Source organism: Panthera uncia, assembly GCF_023721935.1.
Source record: "Panthera uncia isolate 11264 chromosome D3 unlocalized genomic scaffold, Puncia_PCG_1.0 HiC_scaffold_8, whole genome shotgun sequence".
Taxonomy (NCBI): Eukaryota; Metazoa; Chordata; class Mammalia; order Carnivora; family Felidae; genus Panthera; species Panthera uncia.
This window is the reverse complement of record NW_026057586.1, coordinates 83,622,722-83,649,160: the sequence shown is the minus strand read 5'-3', so window position 1 is coordinate 83,649,160 and position 26,439 is coordinate 83,622,722. Positions and strand designations below refer to the sequence as shown.

General features: G+C 44.0%; 2 protein-coding genes and 1 long non-coding RNA gene across 11 annotated transcripts in view; 2 read left to right on the top strand and 1 right to left on the bottom strand.

Annotated features, from left to right (window-relative positions):
- Nucleotides 1-3,202, top strand: part of KDM2B (lysine demethylase 2B) — a 153,136-nt gene extending 149,934 nt beyond the window's left edge. For 6 of the 7 annotated variants that reach the window (XM_049619356.1, XM_049619358.1, XM_049619361.1 and 3 more), the window contains one exon: nucleotides 1,905-2,615. In XM_049619356.1, the coding sequence (XP_049475313.1) occupies nucleotides 1,905-2,086 (182 nt within the window). In that variant the 3' untranslated portion in view covers nucleotides 2,087-2,615. Of the gene's footprint in view, nucleotides 1-1,904; nucleotides 2,616-2,649 lie in introns of those variants that run through there. The other variant, XR_007455243.1, reaches the window with a different exon arrangement.
- Nucleotides 3,203-4,872: 1,670 nt separating this feature from the next.
- RNF34 (ring finger protein 34) lies at nucleotides 4,873-25,050 on the bottom strand. 3 transcript variants are annotated; one of them, XM_049619380.1, is made up of 7 exons: nucleotides 24,930-25,049; nucleotides 21,293-21,423; nucleotides 13,994-14,212; nucleotides 11,752-12,159; nucleotides 9,905-10,021; nucleotides 9,422-9,623; nucleotides 4,873-7,460 (listed from the first exon to the last, which is right to left on the bottom strand). In XM_049619380.1, the coding sequence occupies exons 3-7, from the start codon at nucleotides 14,195-14,197 to the stop codon at nucleotides 7,138-7,140; spliced, it is 1,254 nt and encodes a 417-aa protein (XP_049475337.1). In that variant the 5' UTR covers nucleotides 14,198-14,212; nucleotides 21,293-21,423; nucleotides 24,930-25,049; the 3' UTR covers nucleotides 4,873-7,137. The 3 variants fall into 3 exon arrangements, with proteins under 3 accessions (XP_049475337.1, XP_049475336.1, XP_049475338.1); XM_049619379.1 differs by lacking the exon at nucleotides 21,293-21,423 and having other exon boundaries at nucleotides 24,930-25,050; XM_049619381.1 differs by lacking the exon at nucleotides 21,293-21,423 and having other exon boundaries at nucleotides 4,873-7,328; nucleotides 24,930-25,047.
- Nucleotides 25,051-25,230: 180 nt separating this feature from the next.
- Nucleotides 25,231-26,236, top strand: LOC125914203 (uncharacterized). Its single transcript, XR_007455245.1, has 3 exons — nucleotides 25,231-25,341; nucleotides 25,467-25,522; nucleotides 26,050-26,236. It is a non-coding gene; the product is annotated as an uncharacterized LOC125914203 (long non-coding RNA).
- Nucleotides 26,237-26,439: the final 203 nt, after the last annotated feature.

Sequence of the window (26,439 nt, the reverse complement as noted above, 5' to 3'; positions counted from 1 at the left end):
TTAATCAGGTGTTTGTGGATTTTTTTGTTGTTGAATTGTAGGAGTTCTTCATATATTCTGGGTAGGAGTAATCCCTTACCAGGATCCATGATTTGCAAATATTTTCACCCATTCTGCGTGTCTTTTCACCGTCTCGATAATGTCCTTTGCACAAATGTTTTTAACTTTGTGCTTTTGGTGTCATCTTTAAGAAACCATTGACAAATTCAAAGATTTTCCTATTTCTTTCTAAGAGTTTTGTAGTTTCAGCCCCTATATTTAGGTCTAAAGAATTTTGAGTTAAATTTGTGTATGGTGTGAGGTAGAGGGTTCAGCTTCATTTGTTTGCATATGGATATCTAATTTTCCCAGCAGCATTTGTTGGAAAATTTTGTCTTTTTCCCTCTAAGTGGTTGTAGCACCTTGTCAAAAATCATTTGAACATTCAAGGGTTTAAATTCTAGGCTGTCAGTTATAGTCTGCTGGTTAGTCTGTATGTCGTCCTTAATGCATTAACACTATTCTGTGGCTTTGTAGTAAGTTTTGAAATCCAGAAGTGTGAGTCCTCCAATTTTGTGTTCAAGACTACTTTGGCAATTCAGGATCTCTTATACTTCTGCATTAATTTTAGGATGATTTTTCTATTTTTGCAGAAAACACTGTTGGTAGTTTATAGCAACTTCATTGAATCTGTAGATTGCTTTGAGTTGTGTGGCCATTTTAACAATATTAAGTCTTCCCATGAGCCAGGGAAATCTCTCCATTTATATCTTTAATTTCTTATAGCAGTGTTCTTAAGTATTCAGTGTACAAGTCTTTCACTTCCTTGGTTACCTTTATTCCTAAGTATTTAACTCTGTTTTACTCTGTTTGATGCTATTGTAAATGGAATTGCTCATTTTCTTTCAGATTGTTCATTGCTAGTGTATAAAAATGCAGCTGATTTTTGTGTGTTGATTTTGTGTCCTGCAACTTGGCTGAAATTTTTTACTTCCTTATGCCACCTCTAAACCTGGGACTTCAGTACCACAGCGCTAGCACAGGGCTCCCGATTGTATTTGTAGTTTGCCTTTACTGTTTTCATTCCTACTTAACGGAAAAATGCAAATGCAGAACTAGTGATGACAGGCCTCGAGATGAAGGCCACTCAGATGAAGGAAATCATCAGGCCAGAGGGGGGGATCTCTGAGCCTCAGTTGGATGCTCACTGGCATCGAAGCCAGAGAACTGTGGATTCAGTTCTCACACAAAAGAGGGTGATAAAAGCAACGTACCAATCAATAGAATACGGGGTAGAGAAGTGTGTCTATAGGGGAGGGGGTGGTGACGGATTCTGAATTCTGGTTTGCTCACTGTAGACAGCATCTCGTCAGCCCTTGTAGCACCTTGGGGTTTTCTGCACTTAGTAAGGGGGCTCCCAAGCATGCTGTACCTCGCTTCAAAGCACTGGTGCCCACACGAGGGAAAAGGATCCTCAGACGACCACAGAGATGGTCCAGAACGTATCTGAAGGGAATAAGCAGATAAGCGCACAGTAATGGAGACGGGGAGGTGTTTTTCAACAGTAGATGGGAAAGGCAAGCTGTTTGATATATAGTGTGGCCCTATCTTTATTAAACAACATAGACAGGGGACCTATTTATGTGAGAACATATACATGTAAAGAAGCAATGGTAAGATTCTAAGTGATTCCACTTGAAACAGTCTGAACGCTTTTCAGGCCTATACTAACCTTTACAATTTGGTAGATGGAACCTTTCCCCGTTTAAAGAGAGCTTTCAAGCAAGTGCAGTTTTCCCCAGGGCACGAGGGGCTGGAATATGCTTACGGGCCCTGTCCCGTTTCTTCATCGCTGAGGGGGGTGGTGGCGGGGGGCTCTGGGCCTCTGCGATTCCTCCACCTCACGTGTCCCCTCTTCTTTGCAGACTGCAATAAGGTGACTGACCAGTGCCTGTCCTTCTTCAAACGCTGTGGAAATATCTGTCATATTGACCTGAGGTACTGCAAGCAGGTCACCAAGGAGGGCTGTGAGCAGTTCATAGCTGAAATGTCTGTGAGTGTCCAGTTTGGGCAAGTGGAAGAAAAACTCCTACAGAAACTGAGTTAGTCCGAGGACAAGTATGTAAATAAGGGATGGGTGGGGAGAGGGGACACGGCCGAGGAGGGAAAAGACTTTAAAAAAAAAAAAAAAAAAAAAAAGGAGGGCTTTGATTTTCAATTTGGAACTTGGACAACAGACCACAGAACGTTCCATCTGCAAGTCTTGCCGAGGGAGAAGCTGTTCTGCCGCCTGTTCTGGGGCTGAATGAGCCGGACCCTTTCCTTTGGTCTGAATTCTAGCCGCACTGCTTTCTGGACCATTTCTAAGGCGGCCTTTACCAAGAAGACATTCCCGCCGGAGGAGGATGGACTCTGGAGAAATTCTCTTGCTGAAGAGCGAGCTTAGGAGTTTTTGCTGGTGGTGGTGTTTTGTCTTGGACGCCTCAGTCCTCGCAACCCCGGGACTGGTGTCGACATACAGTGGGCCACACACCGCCTCTGCTGCCATCTTGACATTTTGTTTGGTTGGTTTTGTTACATCTTACATTATGCAGAACTATTTTTGTACAAATTGTTTAAAAGTTATTTATGCAAGGTTTGAATGCATACCTGTGTTTTTATTGTTTGAAGATTGCCAACTTTCCTGGTTTCCCTGAGGTAGGCGAGAACTTGACCTGTACTTCATCAACACAGATGCCCCATCTACACACGTGCCCAGATCTGGCAGAGCAGGCCAAGACCTTCCCGTTAAAAGCATGTTTAACTGGAAGTTGAGAGCCCGCTTTGGACGTCAAGAATTACCTAAGCATGTGGATCTATGTTAATTCTAGTCGAAGTAAGACACTCTGTACAGAATTCACCTATTTCTCAAAATTTTAAAATTCAGACTTCAGCCTTTGCACTCAGGAGGGTTTTGCGGCCAGCGCATGAGCTGTTGTACCTACACAGATTAATTTATACAGTGAGTCAAGTAGAATAAATGATCCAACATAGCCTTTCTTTTCCTTTTTTCTCTCCTTTGAGGTGAGTTGAGTTCTCGTTCAAGGTTTATAACATGGCTATTTCCTAGTTGTAAAGTTATGCCTCCATAAGTGCCATTCTTGTAAGGTGTTGTTTTCCTAGACCTGCCCCAAAGCGGTTTTACCTTTGTTGAATTTGTATAAACAATTGTACAAAAAAAGCACCCTTGGACTTTGAGAGTTTCTGTTCTAGGAGTGGACTAGAAATTCGATTAAAAGATCCAGAGGCAGTAGTCTCGACATTGGCATAACACAAGCTGTAATTTCGTATTCCCCAGAGAAAAGCTGTGGCCCCCTGGTCCATGTTTTTCCTGGCTTCAGAGAGAACTGGTTTAGGACTCCTGAAGGCAGGGGGAGGAATTCGGTACAAACTGCCATAGGGGCAAGGCGGCTTACCTGTTGGGGTGGCGCTGACCCCTTCCGTGGCCGCAGGGGAGCAGGCGGGGGACATCCACCTCCTCAGCCTCTCCCTAGAGGCAGCTCATGGAGGCCACACACTGCTCGGTGGCTGAAGGCACAAGGATAGGAGGTGACTATCCCAGCTAGCAGACACAGAAACCAGTAGGAAGTAATTTTAGATCATAGAAAAAAAAAATTTTTTTTTAAACAGGGCCCTGCAAGTTCATACTTCCATAGAAAAATGCTCTAGTGAATCTGAAAATGGAGAAAATAACCCAACTTCCTTCCTCGGTAGTTTATTGCTCCCCTTACTTTTTTTTTTTTTTTTTGGCCACGGCAAAATGGTTTTAGATCCCATCTCGTCTCCTGCCTTCTGTTAGTTAAAACCTAGAGATCCTTTGACTCAAACTGGTGTACCCCAGAATTTAACTCAGGAGATGCACTTTACAGAGGTAAGATTAGCTTAACACTACAATTTATTTATAAAAACGTGGCTTACCTTTGCAAGCCTGTTCATTCATCACGGAACACCCGCACAGGAGGCCAAGTTTCCATTTTCTTGGAGCCGAGTTCTCTGAACTTCCGAATACGTGTTACCCTGATGTCCAGTGAAGGCATCTTCTTCCTTGGGAATTGCTTTAAGGGTAACAGTGTTCTCCAGGTGAACAGTCCCTGGGGTTAGAGGGCCCTGTTTCTCCTATGTTTCCGGGAGGATGCAGGCCTGCCGAGAGGAGGAGGGGGCTGCCGGTGCTGGGGAGCCACGGCTACCATAGGGACACCTCAGAACCAAGACAGCAGTCTCCGTAGGCTTGAGGCAGACTACAGTCCTGTGATGGTCGCTCAGGGGCTCTCCCAAGTGTACGGAACTGGTTAAGGTTATAGCCCAGGACAGTTTCTCTACAGACCTGTTATTTTTAAAAATGAGCTTTAGATGAGGCCAGCCTGAGTTAAATGCTTGTAAATTGCTGCTCTGAATCCATAGACCATAACGGATGAAGCGGACAGGACCATAAGCCAGAGGCAGTGCTTTGTGGATTAGGTCACAGCTTCCTATCCTAGAAAATAGGCTCTATCTCCCCTCCTTCCAGGGAACCTGAGGTTTACAAAGGATAATACCGTGGCATGTCCAAAGCATCGAATGTTCTCCTTCCGTATTGTGAGGATAGGGGCAAAGAGACATCCTTGTATTCTGTAGACCTTCAGACTTTTATGCATACATTACCTGTTCAAAAAAATTAGAGGCAGCACATGCCAGCTAGAAAATGGACATTGCAGAGAGAAATATTTACCCTCTGCCTAACAAGTCTGTACCTAACAAGGTGTGGTTATTTCAGTTGTCAAGCTTGCTAGACTATTTCTGTTGGCTATTCACTAAACCAAGATTACTTCACATTACCTTTTAATTTTTTAAAAAAATTTATTTTTGTTGGGGGGGGGGGGGGGGGGGAAGAGGGAGGAAGACACAGATTCCGAAACAGGCTCCAGGCTGTCAGCACAGAGCCCCATGCAAGGCTCAAACTCACGAACCATGAGATCATGACCTGAGCCAAAATTGGGACACTTAACCAACTGAGCCACCCAGGTGCCCCTCAAAACACTACTTTAAAAAAAATCCACCATTAAGACTTTTTATTCTCTTGCTAAAAATAAGTACCCAAGACAACTTCTATAAATCCAAGAGGAAACATCAAACAAGCTGTTTGAAGCTGAGATCATATGCAAATAAATCTCAGTTTTCTAATTTAAGACAAACCACCCGCTGCTTAGTTTCTGTTTACTATCACCTGCCAGCCTGTATTTGAAGACTTCTTTCAACCAAATTCGGGATTTGTGGACGAGGTTGAATTTCTGGAGTTCATGGTCTGATGAAAGGTACAGGGTAAGTGCTCCTACAGCTTCAGCAGGGGTTGGGCTTTCACTGGTTCTGTGGTGTGGTAATGATCTGCTCAGGCTGCTTACTGTGAATTATGGTTAACACCAACCCTGGGCTCTGTAGGCCAACAGGAGAGAAGGGTGTCTGAAATATCCACGAGGCTTTGGTTTGTATGCTTTGACCCTAAAATCCAGAAAAGGGGGGAAGGTATGTTTTTCTTCACAACCAGGCCAACTTTCTTCTCTATCTGCCCCCACTTGTAGATCCTGAGCACTTAAAGGCAGGTGTGCTACCCACTGCAGAATCAAAAAATAAAACCCAACAGGACTCAGCTGAGAAGTCAGGCATTTCTTACAAACACACCTGCCCACTACCAGTGGGAATGAGTCCACAGCTGGTCTCAACACCACCCTGGTTAGAGTTAGACATAAAAGAAAAGCAATTTCAGATCATTCGTGTCCCAGGAACCTTTCCGCATAAGCTCGGGTCAGGTTTCTCATTTGCTGGGGGGTAGTAGAAGAGTTTAAGATCAGACCTAGTTCAAATTCTGACATTAGCCACTTCCTTTTTTTTTTTTTTTTTTTCAAGTATCAAATATTTTATTATCACTTTTTTGGTAACAGCTCTATTAAGAGACATTCACATCCCAAATAATTCACCCACTTTTTAAGTAAGCTCTACTCCCAACATGGAGCTTGAACTCATGACCCCAAGATCTAGAGTCCCATGCTCTTCTAACTGAGCCAGCCAGGCGTCCTGGCCACTTTTTAAGATCTTAGACAAGTTCTTTAACTTCTCAGTTTCTCCATTTGCAAAGCAAGGCAACATCTATTTCAGAATGCTAGAGAACTCTAGAAAGCACTCGGCACAATACCTGGTCATAGTCAACAGCAAATCTGTAGTTAACCTTACTGGGGAGTCAGCAGCAAAGGTAGATCACTGCAAGGCTTTGAAGGTGCTCCTGTCCCCATGTGAAGAAAGGTACTACACCAGGCACAGACACCCATTCATGCTGTACCCAAGTGAATTAGAAACTGGCTAGGACAATGTAAGCAAAAGCATTTTTTAAAATCTAATTTTATTCCTAAAGTTCAAATTAGCTAGCAGTAGCACTGAAAATACACTTTCACTATACAAAACAGTGTAAACTGATTACACGTGAATAAAGATTTTAACACACACACTTCTCTAATGAACGAAGCTACAGGCAGCCCTTACTCTAAAAAGCTGTACCTGAACAGAAATGGATGTGTTGAGTCTAAGGCCCTGGCAGTTGACTATAGAATGTCCTTTGTTCCCAATTACGTTTAAACGCAGAAATAGCAACAATGTGGAAACTTACATTCATCAAATAGTAGCATTTAAAATATACATGACTAATAAAGTGAACATTAGAGAGGCCACTGCTCAGCGTGTACCGTGTTGGCCACTTGTGGACAGTGATCTCATCCAAAGAACAGAAGTCTCAAGCATCTGAGTAGTTTAAGTTAAAAATAGGATGAAGGAGAAATAAGAGAACAGGATAAGTGTTCTCCAAAGGGAGCAGTAGCTGACGCTGTAAGCAGTCTGACTTCGTCAGCAATCAGTGATCATGGACATGGGATGAAACCCAGCAAAACCTGGGAAACGGCTTGTCCACAGGCTGATAGGTGCATGGCATGGACCAATGTTGCCACAACTTAGGATCGAATCTTTCTGTCCCTAGTAGTGAAAATAATCTTTAAAAATAGTCTCAGCCTCTGAACAGTGTGTTTCCAGTCCCTTCTGTGCATTGAAATGTCTGGGATCAAGCTTGGGGCGAGCGTCCTGTCAGGAAGAACCTGGGCTTCAGGACTTGAACACATGCACGGCGCGCACCACGTACTGCCGGCAGATGGGACACTCGCTCATGCGCTTGCCGCACTTGGTGCAGGTGACCATGTGCCCACACTCGAGCAGGACACAGTCGATGACGGCGTCCATGCAGATACGGCACAGGCTGTCATCTTCCTCATCCTGCAGCTGCAGCCGCTCACCATCTGAAAGGCAACAGACAGCTGGGGCTGCGGGCACCGCGCTGCCCGACGGGCGCTCAGCAGGCATCTGGGGTGACCGCAGCGGCCGTCGAATGAGCCCAGGGTTGTAACTTCTCTGCACCTCAGTTCCCTCTGCTGGAAATGGCAGTGATAATAATGTCTGTACCTCGTATTGTGGAGAATAAGTGAGAAATGCTTAAGGCCAGCTATGAAATGCCCAACAAATGTTACCTACTGATTTCTGTTTTTTGTCTGTATGTAACTCCAAGTTTTTGCGATAAGGATAAATTACTTCTGTAAGTGAAAATGAGGAGACCCAATGTTGCCCTACTAATGGGCCTCAGAGAGCACGACTGGAATTTCCAACCCAACTGTGTGGCCCTGGGAAAAGTCAGTGTCCAGAGCTTCATCTCAGTAGGACCTTTATTTCCACACTGATAGAAAAGTTATGAAGTACATCAAGCAGCCTGTACCTGGGGGAAAGTTTAGAAGTATTTCAAAAACCAACTGTATTCCTGGTCACCCAGGTACATTTGGAGTCTCTCTAACTGGAAATGAATGGATAAGCCATCCTTGCTGTGTGGCCCAGGTTGGGTTCTGAGAAAATCCAACCTGGGTTAAGAAAAGTGCTGAATGAATTTTAAAAAGTTCACCTCAGCCTGAGATTTGTCCATGGAGCTGTGGACACTGAGGCTTCCCTTTCTACAGCTTGTAGAGGGGATCAATATATCACGAATACAGTTAGAAGAGGAATTCAACCTTCAGGGGCCAGTAGTCTCTGGATTTAAGAGAAATAACAATGCCACAATCAGGAGATTCTTGTAAACCAGGGGCTGGGGACAAAGGATGCATGGGATGAGACAATGGATGAGCCAATGGAGAAGACACTAGAGGGCTACTGAATAAATCAGAGTCTAGGCTTTGGTCCCCTCTCCTACGTGGAAGTTTCTTTCCAACTCTTACAAGTTCTGAGCATAAAGCAGAGGAGCCAGGGTCTGTCAAGGGTATGAGGTAAGACTGTCGGGGTGAGTCTCAACCTAAGTGGCTTCAGCCAGTCAAACTAGGGAAGATTCCAGCTGTGCTCAAAACAAAATGAGTATTCCACACACCTGGAGATTGGGCCAGGGAAAGGGTAAGCAGTGAATCAACTGAAAAAGGCACTTTGGCAAACGTGCACGTCACGGCTTCCTCTACCATAAACTCCTGGGGGGGTAGGGGTGAGGACGGCTACGCATGACCACTGTTCACCGTACGCAGCTGGCATTTACACTTGCTAAGTAAACGGGCTTCTCCCCTCACTGCGAGGATTCCATTTCCCAGCCAAGGCCTGGGACCTCTGAAGGCTCTGAGGATTAAGACCTGTGTATCTGCCACTGTGGCATCACCTCAGCAATAGGGATGCCATAACACTTACTGTGTATTCTGGGCATAAACCTGTTTATCAATAATTGCTGTATTATAAGCAGATTTAAAGACAAAAGACTCAAGATGGAAAAGTTAGTGATGGGAGGGCTGTTTAGATAGAAATAGTATTTGTCGGTCTAAACACCACTAAAATCTTTTCTCTTGCCTATAAACGCTCTATGGCTTGGCCCTGTTACTGGCTGAGAATTTCTGCTCCACGCTTCATCGGTCAATAGTTGAAGAATTCTTAACCTCAGCTTTTCACAACTTACACAGAAACCTGATGCTTGATGCTAAGAACTACTTAACATCTTGGCTGTAGAGAATTTCTTTTTCCCAGTTAGGATTTAAAAGCTACCGAGCTAACCGAAGTATTGGCCTGCCAGAGGGGTCAGTGAGAAAACACACATTTTTAGAGAGACAACAAATTTCATCAGACTTCTCACAAATTATGGCGAAGAAAACGAGACTGACAAACGATTACCTAACTCACCTGCCATTAGTGATCTCAGAGCCAACATCACGTAATAAACTTACTACTTAACAGATCGACAAACAGGTTCCTGCATCTAATTCGCTCAATAAAAGGGTAGTTTTCGCCAAAAACGTCCCTTCACTGTGGCAGAAACAGCCAGTTTTTAAAAGCCAAAAGAAGGCTACCAGAGAGGCAAAAAAGAAAAAAAGAAACCTACATGACTTTTGGTTTTCTTCATTCTCTTTGTATAATCGGTTTACTTTCTCTACCAGCTCCCATTTCTCACAACAGCCAGAATAGTTGACAAAATTCCGAGCCAGGATCTCCTTCAGCTGCCGCACGCTCATCCCTTCCACCTCGTCAAGGCTCGACAGGTCAGAGAGCGAAGCTCTCACTCGCTTCTTGGAGAGGCCGGGCATCTGCAATCACAGAGGGCTTCCTGAGCTCCATTCCTGCAAGCACAGACCTCCCACAGCCAGGCGACTGCATGCTCCCCTCACCCCGCAGTCCCACTGCCCTCCCACCCTCGGCCCTGGTGTTCTTCCCAGACGTCGCATCAGTTCTTGAAGTGTCTTCTAGATGATGCTACATTCAAACCAGAAGAAACATCCTGGGCTAATGTGGCACATGGCCGCATGGGCACTCTACCTGCCTGCCAGGTTCCCCTGTCAAGGAAACCAAATTTGACAGGAGCTCTCACCCGCTCCTCCAAGTTTTCTTCATCGTCATCATCCTCATCATCTTCGTCATCTTCTTCTTCTTCTTCTTCTTCTTCTTCTTCTTCTTCTGTGTTTGCTGAAGCTATTTCACTTTGTACCTACACACATAATCGATCTCATCAGGTTAGGAATCCTATTATCCTAACGGCATCCACCCTGTTTGTAAATATTTATCACTGGAGAAAACCTTTCCCACAGATCCTCCCCGAGAATGACCCCAACACCTGGCATACTCCACAGTGACCTTGGGCTCCAAAGAGTTGGGCCCTACATGACTTCATAAACAACTTACCTTCCATAAAGTTATCTCAAAACCCATATTCCTTTGTGTGTGTGAATTTGTAAAACCTCACCAGAGTATTAACTCCCTGAGAAAGGTCCTGTCACGAAATGCCAAAGCCATAAGTATATGTAACTGCACCGCATTGTCCTCAAAGGACCTGCCAAGGCTGGTCTGAGACACAGAGACAAACTAAAGTTCCAGGTCCAGCCCAAGCAGCAGGGCCAATTGATTTGAAAGACTTCAATCCCACTACAAGAACTTAGACATTTTGGGGCGCCTGGGTGGCGCAGTCGGTTAAGCGTCCGACTTCAGCCAGGTCACGATCTCGCGGTCCGTGAGTTCGAGCCCCGCGTCAGGCTCTGGGCTGATGGCTCGGAGCCTGGAGCCTGTTTCCGATTCTGTGTCTCCCTCTCTCTCTGCCCCTCCCCCGTTCATGCTCTGTCTCTCTCTGTCCCAAAAATAAATAAAAAACGTTGAAAAAAAAAAAAAAAAAAAAGAACTTAGACATTTTGACTCCAAAGAATGGTTTTTAGACTTCCTCACCGAGGGCTGTTGCTTGTTCTAGTTTTCAGAAATGCCTCCACAATCAGAGGTACTCTTCTTTAGGAAGAGCAGAGACCTTCAGCATGGGTTATGTGCCATCTTTCCTATCTTTCTCTTCAGACTTGATTTTGGCCATAGCTCTACAATACTCTAGGTCAGTTCCCAGCTTCAAACATTCCACCCCACTCACTGGTTCACACGCACCATGTCACAGCACCCAAAGACCCACACCTCCCAAGTGGGGTCCTATAACCAAAAACGGCACAAAAGTCAGAGGTGTCGTATGTTTGCATCATTATTATGCCAGCTCTCATTTGGAAAATTAATAAAATTCCTAGTTTGGACTTCTCTACTTTATGACCATTTAGAGGTAGGTAGGCCCGATTTCCCTCTGCTTTTAACTGCTTTCTTCAGAGAAGAAAATTAAATGTGGAGAGAAGTGTTCAAAACAATCCATTCAGTATTTTGGAGTCATTCATACGTACAAACTGAATATTAATTACAAGCCCTTGCAGGTTATTCAAGCAGAATGCCCAAGGACCCCACTGGGACAATATTCTACCGTGGCATCTCTCTGAAATTAGTAAATAATCACATCCTTTGACTAATTCAGATGGCTTTTTCCCATTATCTAAATTAGAATTAGAGCAATTTTACTGTCGCAAGGCAACGGGGCATTAGGTTAACTTACTGTATCGTGTATGTGGTCCCTGACAAATGAGCCTACAAACATCGATGCACTACTTTTCAGTCATTAGTTTAACAGCATTTCACGTCTTGGGAAACTGAAGCAACTAGAGTCAAGAGACTGCTGAGCTTCAGACAGCTGACTCTGGGGCTCCCTGCCACCGAGGCTCTGTGCCCCCCAGGAGAGCCCGCGTGCACAGGAGTCAGAGGCGTGTGCAATCTCTGCTCCCACAGGGGCTCACGAAGCCGTAAAGACCCCACCACATCTGGCCGAGCAGACACGCCAGGCCCTTGGGGGGAATCCCAGCCTCGTACCTGTGCCAGCGCTCCAGATGCCAAGGTCCGGTCTCCACCCATAAGTTCTCCCTGAAACGAAGACACGGTAGCAGAAGGGGCTGTGTAGTTTGAAAAAAATGAATGTGTGAAAAAGCTAGAAGTCTGGGACTGTGAGGAATTCAGACTGCTCGTGTCCAAGTCGTCCTCAGAGCCCAGCCCGCGGTGGCAGAGAACGAGATCTACCAAGTCTTCCTTCTCTCGACAGGTGTCAATGGGGATGTTTCGAAGAATGAGATACTGCCGGAGATCCTTGACTTTTAGTCGCATTAACTGTGGGCGCTGAAAGGCCGTCTCTTGTAGTAAGTGACAAGTGGAACATCTACGGAGATTGTCTTGTAAGACTGAACAGACGGAGCAAAAATCCTTCTTGCAGTCACAGCACACATGCTGGAGAAACAGAGACAAGAAGCAGTCAATGACAGCCACCTACAGGCCCCTGGGAAAGCACTAGTTTTCTTCCCGCCTTCTAGAAAATTCAATTTTAGTTCTTCTAGAGTCTCCCATGGCACCTGGCTACTCTCATAGCCACTTCCGTATTCCCGAGGCCATGAAAATCGAAACACTCCCTGCTCAGGCAGTTTGGATTCACACAAGTTCAAGAACAGCCCTTTAAGAAAAACACATACTTTTGTGTTAATGAATTAAAACCTTTCCACCCCTTGGTGCAAACATGTAATTAGCAGAACAGAGCTGACTCGAACCACGTGGAGCAGAAAGCACCACCACAAACTTCCTGCTCTTTTCCTATGTGAAATTCCCCATTTAAAGACAAGGTGGGCAGGGGACCCAACACAGGGAAAAGGAAAGAGAAAGACAAATGATCTCTCAAGGTCGTTCCAAGCAAACAAAGGATCTCACTATTCTAGTCACCTGTACCCTGCCGAGGCCTAATCACACTCAAAGCCACTGCACAAGCAAAGCTTAGGGACGACATGAAGACGTGACCCTTTCTACTTGCTGCACTGTTCCCACCAGCTAACACCTTGTTCCCGAAGTGTTTCAGAGGACTGAACTGACGATCAAAGACTGTGAGATGGCCTCACAATATGATGGTGCTCAGAAAAAAGGACTTTCCGTCCTAGAGAAAATAAGTGTTGTAGCCCAACTGTTTCATGTTGAACCTCCACACAGTAGTTACCTTACACTTATTTCTTCACTTGAGTGAAGAAGGTGGATAGGGATACATTTTTTGGAACACGAGGTCAGTTACAGTAAATCACCTCTGAACAAAACTGCAGACTAATGAAATCCCTTGCTCCGGAACATAAGCATCATCAGGAGGAATAAAGCTTACAGAGCTCAGAAGATGCCTGAGTACATCTTCTCACAATGTGAGAACAATACCTTGTCAGGACACTTGAGCAGTAATACAGTCCATTCAACTGAGCACTTTAAAAAAAAATTTTTTTTTAACGTTTTATTTATTTTTGAGACAGAGAGAGACAGAGCACGAGCAGGGGAGGGCCAGAAGACACAGAATCTGAAGCAGGCTCCAGGCTCTGAGCTCTGTCAGCACAAAGCCCGACGCGGGGCTTGAACTCACAAACCGCGCGATCGTGACGTGAGCCGAAGTCAGACACTCAACCGACTGAGCCACCCAGGCGCCCCTGAGCACTTTTTTTAAAGAGAGAGCGAGAGCACACTCCTGAGAGTAGGGGAGAGGGGCAGAGAGAAGGAGAGAGGGAGGGAGGGAGGGAGGGAGAGAGAGAGAGAGAGAAAGAGAGAAAGAGAGAAAGAGAGAAAGAGAGAGAGAGAGAGAGGAGCATCTTAAGCAGGCTCCATCCTCAGCACAGAGCCCAACACGAGGCTCGATCCCACGACCCTGGGATCATGACCTGAGCTGAAACTGAGTCAGAGGCTCAACCGAGTTACCCAGGCACCCCTCAGGTTAATAAGAATTTTTTATATTTTTAGGGTGCCTGGGTGGCTCAGTCAGTTAAGCGTCTGACTCTTGGTTTCGGCTCAGATCATAATCTCATGGTTGTGAGTTCGAGCCTCACACCAGGCTCTGCACTGACAGCATGGAGCCTGCTTGGCACTCTCTCTCTCAAAATAAATTAAAAAAAAAAAATTTTTTTTTAAAGGTGGGAATGCTTTACATAAGGTAATAGGAAAAACTTAAAAAGTTTTCATATTTTTCACAAAAAGATTCACTAGTATTCAAAATAACATACAATCAAGAATTGTGATGTTTTTATAGATAACATTTCACCCAACTCACCTTCTTTCTAAAGACTGAAAATGAAAGTCCACAGGCTTTGCAAACTATATTAGGCCCTTCCGTAGGTGCTGGTGGGTAAGTGGAAAAATCAGCATTTGGTGCAAATCTGAATGGACCGGTGCCTCCTGCAAATCCTGACTGCTGGCCCCGGACAGCTCCAGTTCCCATGACTTCATTCAGCAGCCCACAGCATGAAGCCCACATAGACGTGGCACCCGCCTGGAAAGGGACACAAGTAGAGACCACAGTTGAAAGCTGAGTGGAACCTGGGCTCTCTAGGAACTTCCGGGAATGCCATTCTGGAGAGGCTCATTTGCCCTGAGTAACTTTGAGATTATTCTTTTAATTGAGGCAAAATTGGTATATAATGAATTTTGGATGTACACAATTTAATACCTGGATGCACTAGAAAGCGATCACAAGTCCGGTTACCATCCATCACCATACAACTGAGCTGCTTCACCCATTTCGCCCATCCTCTTACCACCCTCCCCACCCCCACCCCCACCGCCAGTAACCAGCAGTCTGTTCTCTGTGTATCTGTGAGTGTGTCCATTTGTTTTGTTTTTTAAATTCCACATGTAAGTAGAATCATACAGTATTTGTCTTTCTCTGCCTGACTTATTCCCCTTAGCATATTTCCCTCAAGGTCCAACTGTGTTGTTACAAATGGGAAGATTTCCTTCTTTTTTACAGCTGAGTAGTATTCCATTGTATGCATTAACCACATAATATCCATCATTCACCAATGGACACTTAGGTTGTTTTCCTACATTGGTTATTGTGATAATGCTGCAATGAACATAGGGGTTGCACAGATCTTTTTGAATTAGTGTTTTCATATTCTCCAAGTCAATACCCAGAAGTGGAATAGCTGGATTATGGTATTTCTAATTTTTCAAGGACTCTCCATACTGTTTTCCATAGTGGCTGCACTAATTTACATTCCTGCCAACAGTGTACTAAGGTTTCCTTTCCTTCACATGCTCTCCAACACATATTTCTTGTCTTTTTGATAATAGCAATTCTAGTAAGTGGGAGGCAAGATCTCACTGTGGTTTTGAAAGATCATTCTTTTAAGCATCACAAATTTAAGCTCTTTGGAAAGAGATCATTTTTTGGTGTTTTCAAAGAATACTTGGCAATGGGTAAAATCATGACACATCATTAAACAAAAGGAAAAGATACAACATATACCCAATTTTATAAAAAAAAAAACAACAAAAAAAACCCAAAAAACTCCACACACACTGAAACAGATACACGTGCATGCACACACATGAATGACTGAACAGAAGTACAGGCTGTGTGACACGTGGGATATGCTTACACCAAAATAACTGCTTGTTGCTTATCTGAAATTCAAACTTAACTGAGCATCCTGTCTTCCATCTGGCAACCTTCAACTGGGGCCACTGCACTAGATAGCACAGCAGAACGGCTAAACGTCCAATTTCGGCTCAGGTCATGACCCTGCAGTTTGCGAGTTTGAGCCCCACATTGGGCTCTCTGCTGTCAGCGCAGAGCTCACTTCAGATCCTCTGTCCCCCCCTCTGTCCCTCCCCCACTTGCATGCATGCTCTCTTTCTCTCAAACATAAACATTTTTTTTAATATATAAATTCAAATTACTTAATTTCATTAAACTTCTGTTCTCACTCACAGCCATGCCTAATAAACTATGGCATATACAATTTTTTAATTTTTTTTAAATGACTGGGAAAAACATCAAAATGCCAACTGAAGCTCTGGTTTTTAATGTAATTTGTATACATTTATTTTCTCCAGTTTTTCTCTACTTTCCAAACTCTTTAAAAAGAATACATTGCTTTGACATTAAAAATATATTTTTATAAAAGCAGTGATCCTATCTCTTCAAACGGAAAATACTAAACACAATTTCTGATGACTGGATAACCATCATGACCTTCCAGGGTGTAAGGATTATTTGTCACTCCATTTGAATGTCCTGAAATTAACGTATTGCCTTTTGGGTTTTTCTCTAGTCTCTTCCCTTTCTGAGAGGCACCACTGCTAACATTATACTCACCTCCAGCAACCCCCTTTATTACTGCAGACTCACAAAGCTGATAGCCAAGCATGTCAGAAGTATATATGAAAATATATTTTCAGTGAGGGCTCAAGGTACTTTCCCAAACAAAAGTATAAAAGCTGTAGTGTTTGGAACCAATGAACTTTTTGCCCCTTGTCCTAATTCTTAAGCATATTCTAGACTCTAGATAATGTGATAGGTAATGGAAGTCCAGGTGGATGAGATCTTATTAGTTAAAATGGCCACATAGTTCCATATTTTATTATCTAACTCTATCAAACATTTGTTATTTGTCCAACAAGCTCTTAAAAATGTTTTTTCTAAACAACCTCAAAAGGCTATTTAGAATGCTACAGAAGGATCATGCTATTCTTGCTACTTCCCACAAGTAATGCTACATCAAATATAGGGAAAAGAGAAGGTAAAGCAATAGGAAACCACAATGCAGGGTTCAAACAGTCTCAAGTAGCAGGGTCACTGACGTGAGTATTATATGGCTTCACACCCTATAATTCTAGAGAAACAGTGATGCCTTTAAAAGTCAGGTTAATGGGGCGCCTGGGTGGCTCAGTCGGTTAAGCGTCCGACTTCGGCTCAGGTCATGATCTCGCGGTCCGTGAGTTCGAGCCCCGCATCGGGCTCTGTGTTGACAGCTCAGAGCCTGGAGCCTGCTTCGGATTCTGTGTCTTCCTCTCTCTCTGACCCTCCCCCATTCATACTCTGTCTCTCTGTCTCATAAATAAATAAATGTTAAAAAAAAATAAAAATAAAAAAAATAAATAAAAGTCAGGTTAAATTATAATTAATAGTTCATACCTTTAAACAAATATATACCTCAGGCTTGAGAGTCACGGTATGTTTAAACATAAAAATATGAAAATCCAGATTTATTAAGTTCACTGAAAGTGAGTGTTCTTTTCTGTGGGGAGCACAGCACAGTATATAGAGGTGACAAGTCCGTCTAGTTACCGTGCTACAAACCTGAACCTAATGTAACATTGCAGGTCAATATCAATAAAACTGTAAAAACACATTTTAAATGAAGCCTTCTTTTAGCAAAAGATTTATCCTCAGTGCTTTAAACAATGAGCTCTTGGGGTGCCTGGCTAACTCACTTGGTAGAGGATAGGACCCTTGATCTCTGGGTCGTGAGTTTGAGCCCCACATTGGGCACAGAGATTACTTAGAACACGAACACACACACATACATACACACACACACACAAAATGAGTTCTAAAAACTGAAAATGTTTTTAAAAATTCAATGTGCAGTATGCCTGAAACTAATATAATACTGTGTTAATTATAATGAAATTAAAAATACATAAAATAATGGTTTTCAAGTTTACCATTGGGGGGAATAAATATAATTTGCACATAACATTTTTGGGAAGGAAATACCTTAATTGCAGAAAGCACCACTGGGATAAACTCTTCTTCATTCCAGGAGTTTAAAGAAGTAAAGTTCTCAGTAAGCTTCTGCTTCCTGCTGACCTAGCTACAATAGTTAAACAGCTGTGTTGGCTTTTATCCATAACCCTTCTGATTCCTGATGATGTGCCTCCGCAAACAACTGCAAGTTCCTTGTGGACACGACTCCCTCCTTGCACAACATCTAGCTCCACCACGACTGATAAGAAAATAACCGTGTAGAAGGTTTCTTCATATTACCTCTTTAAAGGCAATGTAATATTACATTTTGCATGCTACCCAGAAAGATCCAATTGCATCTTTTTGAGAAAGTATTAAAGGTAAGGACTCTAACCCAGCAGGCACGAAATCTCAGATGTGAGCTCAATAAAAAGCAGCACTGTCACATTTTGTTCCTTCTACCAGAAAGCAGTTTTACCAGAGTTAAGGAAGGATACACACTTTCAAATCATATAAATGAGTAGAATCATCACAATTCTAGGCTGCAAATATTCACAGCTCTTATGAATAGAAGGATTAATTTTGGGAAAACAGGTAGAATCCCTATACGTATATCAATATTGGGAGTAACAACTTTCTCCCACTCCTCGTTTCTATAAAGGGGAGGGAATTTCCTCTTCATTCCCCAGAAGGGAAAAGAACGAAAAGAACACTCCTATCTTCTTTTGGTCATCACACTACAAAATAAAAAAGCTCAAGCCAACCCCCAAAGTGTTGTCCCAGGCAAAAATAGGTTGCTACAACCTAATATTTAGTATAACTCAGCCAAAGACCATAGCAGAGGGAAAGAAGAAACACCAAAAAGAACTAGGTCTCAGCCTCATCAGCACTGAGAACTTAGACAAAATTTCCCAATAATACTCACACTTCAGGGTGACCCTACCTACTTAGACTATTATCTTCTGACAATAGCATTTGCAATACTCCAACCTTCTTCAAAGTTCAGAGATTTGCAATCGTGGAAGCCCCAGGCACTAATTTTACTTGAAGGACCTTTCTTTCCCATCCAGCGAATTTTTAAAAATTAACTTCCATTTCCCCCTTAAACCCCACGTTTTCTGGCACCCCAGTGCAGAAAGTGCAGATGATCTCTCTTCAGTGACTCGATCTCCCCAACTTCTTGGGAACGGGGATTTTTAGTTCTGTTCCAGGGGGCTGCTGCCTTGGTCTCCTGCTAGGAAACTGCACAGGCCTATGACATGGCCCTGAAAACAGTGGTTGGACTCAACAGGGGAGCCTTAAAAAAATACCGATGCCTGGGTCCCAGCCCAAGATTCTTAACTGGTCTGGGTATAGCCTGACGCATCAGAATTTTTTTAAAGATTTATTATTATTTTTTAAGTAATTTCTACCCCCAACTTACGGCTCGAACTCACAACCCGGAAACTAAGAGTCACATGCTCCCCTGAGCCAGCCAGCCAGCCCCCACCGCCCCCCCACCCCGAATTTTTTTAAGTTCCCCACTTGATTCAAATTACAGCAAAGGTTACAAGGTTAACACCTGCTCAGTTTAGGCGATTTCTGTTTCCTGTCTACAGGGTTTCAGCTGGAAAACCACTCTCAGCAGAGTGCTGACGAAAAGAGGCTGTGGTTACTTCCAAAGCCTGTACCTCTCCAGTTCCAGGACCAAGACCTCAGCCAAATGCTCCTCATAATCTGTGGATAATTTTTCCCTGCAGGAGTAGGACATGCCTCCACTGTTTCCTCCCCCTCTATGGTCTCCCCTAGTCCCTTCACAAAGGATCGGCTGAGTTTTTAACAATTTTATCTAATTGTTATATTAGTTCCTTTCCACATATTGGCCTGGAACTTTTGTTGAAATTTGGTGCCGCCTTTCATTTTTAATTTATTCCGTCATTTTATTTACTCTTTGCTTTTTGGCCCCAACTTTTTATTTCCCAAAGTACTCCTCTCCATATTTTCTTGTGTGAGATCCCCAACACTGGGAGAAAGAAAATGATTTCTGGGTCAAAAGCAGCCCTTGTTCAAACTATTTTTGTCCTTCACCTGCAAGTTGAAGAATCCATCCAGAAGGTGAATCCCCCCAGGCTTGTTGAACTCCATTTCCTTGCCCCCTTTAGTATGTTTCACCTTCCAGCACTTTCCCTTAACATCCCAATTTCCTCAATATTTTCTGCACGTCCCCTCAGGGCACAGGCATTCCTACCTCACAACTGTCACCTTGACGTTCACCTAATAATGCTTGAAGTGTCCTACACCTATTTTTCCCCTCTCAAATCTATCCAGATTTTGTTACTACTTGGGGTAACAGTCCCAATTTTTGAGTGACAGAATCTATAAAAGCAATTAGGGAAGTGTTTCAGAGAGCACTTTCCCAAGTTTACTGAATGTGGGCTCTTGAAGGGGGGGTGTGGAGAGGGAACATGCCAATTGATCCTCTGAGCTCTTGACTCTGCCTCTATGTCCCTGGAGCCCAGTTCCCGTGTCTCATAAGATATCAGCCAAAGAGCTTCCCTCTTGCATCTTCCCTTTAAAAGCTTTAGATTTAGAGACCCAGGCTCATGTTCTTTCCCATGGTCTTCCCTATCCTTTAAGATCTTCCACCAGTTTAAGCAGCCTGCATTCCCTTATTTTTCCTTTATTCATTCTCTGTTCACCTTTTGGTAGTAAGACTGAAGCATATTTTCCAAACTATTCCACTTCCTCCTAGATTTTCTGAGCAAACCTAATTCCTAGACAGCATACAAGGCACAGCCCTTTGGCTTTTAAATTTGCATTAAATTCACTGAGTTGTTACTCTGCCCCCATTCGAAAAAGGTGTGATATTTACACCTTTTTTACGCCATTCATCTTTTGCTTATTAAAACAATATTTAATATTTAATATTTAAGCCATTCATCTTTTGCTTATTAAAACAAAAAGCTACCCTTCCGTGAGTGAAGCCAAAGTCTGGATTTCTGAAAACTACAGCTATGATCTGGGCTTATGTGACTAACAATTCTAAATCCTACTTGGGACCATGGCTGAGAGCAAGACTCTACAGGCTAAACTACATGAATCCGAGAGGTTGGAAGGAACAATCTGTAAAGATGGCAACATTTCTTCCCTGGACCATAAATGTAGTTCAGAAATGGAGACTAACTGAACAAAACAACTATCTACCTATGCCTGGCACAAAACTAACTCAGGGAATTTAACTGTGTTTGCAGTTTATTTTCTACTCCTCAATGACTAGCAAAAATAAATGATTTTCATGATAATCTAAGCCCTTTCCTACATACCCCCTTAGGCCAAAATTGCTCCTGAATAGAATACTCATGGGACATGGCCTGCCTGGCTTGTATTAGCTAAGAACTAGGTATCATACTAAAAACTTACATGCTCCGTGGTAAAAAAAAAAAAAAAAAAAATCAAATTCTAAAGCCTCCTGTCTGGACTGGCCCAGACACCTAGATCTCATGTTATTCTGGTATCCAATGCCAGTTTTTGTGTTTTTTCCAAAGCCAGTACACCAAGATTTGGGGGTGAAGGGGGGCAATAATGACTTTTTTCACTCCCAATTTGGCACTAATTAAGAAATAATACAAACGGGGTGCCTGGGTGGCTCAGTCGGTTAAGCGGCCGACTTCGGCTCAGGTCATGATCTCACGGTCAGTGAGTTCAAGCCCCGTGTCGGGCTCTGTGCTGACAGCTCAGAGCCTGGAGCCTGTTTCAGATTCTGTGTCTCCCTCTCTCTGACCCTCCCCCGTTCATGCTCTGTCTCTGTCTCAAAAATAAATAAACGTTAAAAAAAAAATTAAAAAAAAAAAAAAAAGAAATAATACAAACAGAAATTTAAACGTTTGTTTTACTTACACCAATTTGAAAGCATGACTTTAGCTCTGTCGCCTATTGGTCTTGTTAACAGGCCAGTCACCAGCACAGCAGACCAATAGTTGCTTGCCGTCTAGTTGACCACAATGCCACCACCTCACAGGAAGACAGATCTGAGAAAGTTCCAGAAAGTACCGTTTGCTTCCTGTGCTAAAACTTACCTACATAAAAGTTCTCTTCTTTCTCTGATAGCATAAATGCTGAAAGTGTTTGTCTTATATTGTTCCTTCCTAGAGGATGAGTTAGAAATTATCTTCCCTCTGTAGGAGTACAGAGGAGGGGAGTGTATCCACAAATCTAAACAATGTGCATGCAAGTGGGACTGAGTTTCCAGTGCTCTGACATTTACTTCCATGAGACACCACCAATTTTATAAGCACTCTCTCAGATTCCTCAGATTCACACAATATAAGCCCACTCTGAATCATCATTTCAGTCAACAAAAGCAAGAGGAAACATGCTGTATCTTTGCAAAACCAAAAGCCCAGCCTTTTTTCTGGCAGAGTGCCAGAGTTTTCAAATGGCTTCAAGGTTCAACCATCTTTGATTGAGGGAGGGAGGGAGGGGGGGGGAGGGAGGGAGATCTAATGTGCTTTTAGAATCCCTGCGGAGGTAAAATAATTCCAAAATGCTCAATTAAAAAATGTTTGCTGCAAATTTTGAATCCTATTCTAAACCACATCAGGGTGTGATCCCTTTTAATGATTCCACCAAATATAATAGTAACTAGGCAAACTAGAATGAAGAATTTAAAAAGCCATGCTGGTTTCCATGAAGACTAAATGACAGCCAATGAGAGAGAAAGTTGATGGATTTGAAAATAGCAGAAAACTAACGATCCTAGTCTAAATCATTTTTTTCTAAATAAGCTCTATGCCCATCATGGGGCTTGAACTCACGACCCTAAGAGTTGCATGTTCCACCAACTAAACCAGCCAGGCACCCCTTTATCATTTGCTTTTGATTAAAATAGGTAAAGAGCAATAATAATGCCATCTCCTAGGAGTTGCTTGCTATAACTCTCAATTAAATACATTATACAGTTACCTCCAGGTTTCAGACTGAAGAATATTAATTTTCTTGGATGTTGTATGAAGCTAACTAGGACCAAGCAGGAATTCAATTCTTCCACCAAGGAAAGTTTCGTCAGAGAATTCACTCACCATATGTGTTGTTTTCAACTCCCAACAATTTTGTTTGCTAAAACTCAACGTCCTTGTGTTAAACAACATGAAAAGATATTTCAAACCTCACCACTAGTGATGTAAAATAAGTTTTACAGTTTCCTATAGAACTTAGGACTACCAGAAGAAACAAAACAAGGCAGAAGAAACATTTGAGATAATTATCAAAAATCTTTAACCTATTTAGAGCCACATGAGAAGAACATGCTCCTTAAAACGTGGGAAGATTTCTTACGGAAACTGCAACTGAAATAAAATTTGCAGAAATTCTGCCTTTTTAATTATCAACTAATCAGACCATACACCACAAAGGAGGAAATTCTACATCCTAAATTCTGACAGTCTAAATAGACTGATGTCTATTTAGGTCTCCATTTTGCTTCAAAAAATATCTATCTTTGCTACATTTTTACCTACCACCAAACCTTGTTTCTAAAATTTCGATTCAGCAGTATCTTCCACTTCAATTGATTTTAAAGAACTTGATTAAAAAGTTCAATACTGGACCTGTCCCTACTTCTTTTCCTTCCGCATCTAGTTCACTGATGGGCCACAAATTTAATACTCCTCAAGATACCGACATTCTTTGAGAATATCTACACACACACACACACACACACACACACACCCCTATTTTGTTTCTGAATCTTAACATAGCAAGATGATAATTTTCAGGGAAGATAGCTAGTTTTAGGTATTTTAATAGGCATTCTAAGTTAAAATATTTTATAACTATACCAGGAAGTTAAAAATAATATGTTAGGGACACCTGGGTGGCTCAGTCGGTTGGGCATCCAACTCCTGATTTCAGCTCAGGTCATGATCTCATGATTTGTGGGTTTGGGCAGTGAGGAGTCTGCTTGGGATTCGCTTTCTCCCTCGCTCTGCCCCTTCCCTGCTCATGCTCTCTCTCCCTGTCAAATCAAATAAATTAAAACAAAAATGTGAATTAAAAAGGTCTTACAATATCTTCATACTTTCACACACTATTCGCAAAGTTATCTATTTCTGGGCACCTGGGTGGCTCAGCCGGTTAAGCATCTGACTTCGGCTCAGGTCATGATCTCGCCGTTAGAGAGTTTGAGCCCCCTCGTTGGGCTCTGTGCTGACACCTGGGAGCCTGGAGCCTGCTTCGGATTCTGTGTCTCCCTCTCTCTGTGTCCCTCCCCCGCTCATTCTTTCTCTCTCTCCCTCTCAAAAATAAACATTAAAAAAAAAAAAAGTTATTTCCAAAAATCTTCCTTATTTCCTGAGGCCAGAAACATCCTTTCTTGCTCCAGAGCGTTGAGGTTTTTGATACCTTGCATCATACTCTGCTTTGTAATGTGGTTGAGAAGGTCTTTTCTCTCTAGATTGGCAAACTCCTCAAAGGTGGACTGCATTTTCAATTACTCCCAACTCAGCAAGTCTCCCTCCTACCAACACACAACATTTGCTGAAATTTCTCTGGCCGCCTGACACTCCCTATCAATCCTCCACGGTCCACCTTGGAGGTTTTTTTGTGAAGGTTCTGTTTTAAGCCAGCAGTTCCCGCTTATTTTCCTCACCCACAACGAGCACACCTCTTCCCTGGGATTAATGAAATCGTCTAGGTCTGAAAGAGGATCACCTTACCCCACTTGGTTGGAGTTCAGCTAACGAATCAACACCTGGATTGACTGTCGTGTACACGGAGCTCTGCAGAACTCTCGGCGATCAAGTTGAGAAAATCAGCTCCCAAAAGTAGGCCAGAGTCTCCCCGCTTCCCCTTTTCCTTAAACTTCTCACTCACTGATGTTCCCACGCTCTCACACCCACCTTGAAGAACTCAAGCTGTCAAATTACTTGCTGCGTACCTAGTGGCGATGCAGACACATCTCGTTTGCTAGCGCTCTGGGTCACGGCCCCAAAGATAAGCCTGAAATCCCTCGCAAGGGCGCCCCGAGGCACTTCTAACCTGTTGGCCTGGCCCCAGCCTCACGACTCCCTGCACTAACTCCTTCTCCCTTCGTCCTGCAGTTCGCATCCTGCGACAGTCCCGTCGTGTTCCCGACATCTGGGTTAGTTCAAGGACTCGGGACGGGAGAGGGCACGCTGTGGGCAAAAGCATGGACGGCTGAGGCGGGAACTAGGGGGGGTCTGCCTCAGGCCCCCGAGGAAGAGGACAGGGCCAGGAGCAAAGACGGGCCCACCAGGCTTGAGCGCGGGGGCCTCCCGGCCTCTCCCCGCCTCCTCAGGCTCGCTGCAGGGAGGCGCTGTGGGAGCTGGAGCGGTCCCAGAGCCCGGGATCTCCGCTCCGGGCCGGGCAGGGCCCGGACGCCGGCCCGGGACGCCCCTCAGCGGAGCTCTCCGAGGTGCCGGCGGGGTTCACCTCTGAGGCTAAAGGAAGGCGCTTCAGGCGTCCCGGCCAGTTAGGAGAGGCGAGGAGGAACTGCCCGGCCCCACCGGCCTCTCACCTTCATGGCCGCGACCGCCGCGTCTCGGTCGGCTCTGCCGGGGAACTAAGCACCATAGCAGCTCCTCGCACAGCCGCCCTCCTTCCTTCTGGGCGGCGATTACGGCGCCTCCCGCGGCGACCTAGCGTCCCGACGTCAGGGGCGTAGTCGCGCCCGCCTCACGCCCCCAGGAAGAGCGCCGAGCGGCGGCGCAGTCGGCCAATCCGGAGCCAGTCCTCGGGGGGCCGGTCACCAGAGCCAATGAGGTGGCGGGAGCGGGGCGGGGCCTCTGGCCTGCCGGGTAGGCGGAGGAAGACTCCATTCCGTCCTGAGCTGAGCTGGGCGGGTCTGGGCGTTGGCGGGCAGTACCCGCCGGGGCGGATTTCTTGGTTGGGTCGTTGAAATAGGAGTCAGCGTCCCCTGAGGAACCTGTGTAAACGGAGATTTAGCTTTGGGGCTAGGTGATGAAGTCTCCAGGGCTGAGAAGGCAGGAAGGGGCGTGGTAAATTTGAAAGTAGGTTTGAAGGCTTTTTTTTTTTTTTTTTTTTTTTTTAATAGCAGTCAGAGCAGCACCTCTGGATTTCCTCCCGGGACGTTGAATCCTCTCACACTCGGTAATGACCTTAGGTCTCGGGAGGGTCTGGTGAGCAGAGCGGCAAGCCGCGCAAAGACGCGGCTTTAAAAGCAAGGTTTTATTGAAAACACTTGAACCAACGGTTCTCAAATCCCAGCTGCTCTTTTAGAGCGACGTTCAAAATAACCAAATGCGAACACAATGAGAGAATTCAGATGAGCCCTTGGAGTTGACTTTATTTAGAGAAAATTGAGGTTGTAAAATAAAGTATCGGTTTCTTCAGTCCGACTTGGTGACATTCCGTTGGTTTTCCCACACTTCCTCTCCCCTCGAACTCCACCGTATTTAAAGAAAAATACAGAATGATATCAATTCACTCACCTCTCAAGAGGACCAAAACTGTTGTATTTCTTTTAAACAGATTTGCTTAGATGCACCATGTGGGATTTAACACAAAGGCACACCACTTCCTCAGGCTGCAAGAATACTTATTTTTTAGCTTCTATTTTAGCGTCCTTCTTTTTCTTCAAGCACTGCTGAGATAATGTCATTTAACTTTTTACGCAGTTCTGTCCCGAGTTTTCTTCTTTGGAAAAAATGCAAAGAAAGCCTTTCATTCACCACGTTGGAGCAGCAGCCGAGCTTCGCTGGAAAAGAGAGTATTAATTTATTCTTCTAATGATCTAGGCACAAAGGAACTCAATAAAAACTCCCTGGTAGTACAAAGCCATAATTCTCCCTCATAAGAAGGAAATCTGGCAGGCCTGCCTCAAAGTTAACGAAGAAGCACATGAAAAGATACTCAATGTCATTAGCCATTAGGGAAATGCAAATCAAAACCACGATGAGATTCCACCTCACACCCATTAGGATGGCTAAAATCAAACAGATGATTAGTGTTGTAAGGATGTGGAGAAATGGGAGCCTCAGTATATTGCTGTTGGGATTGTAAAATGG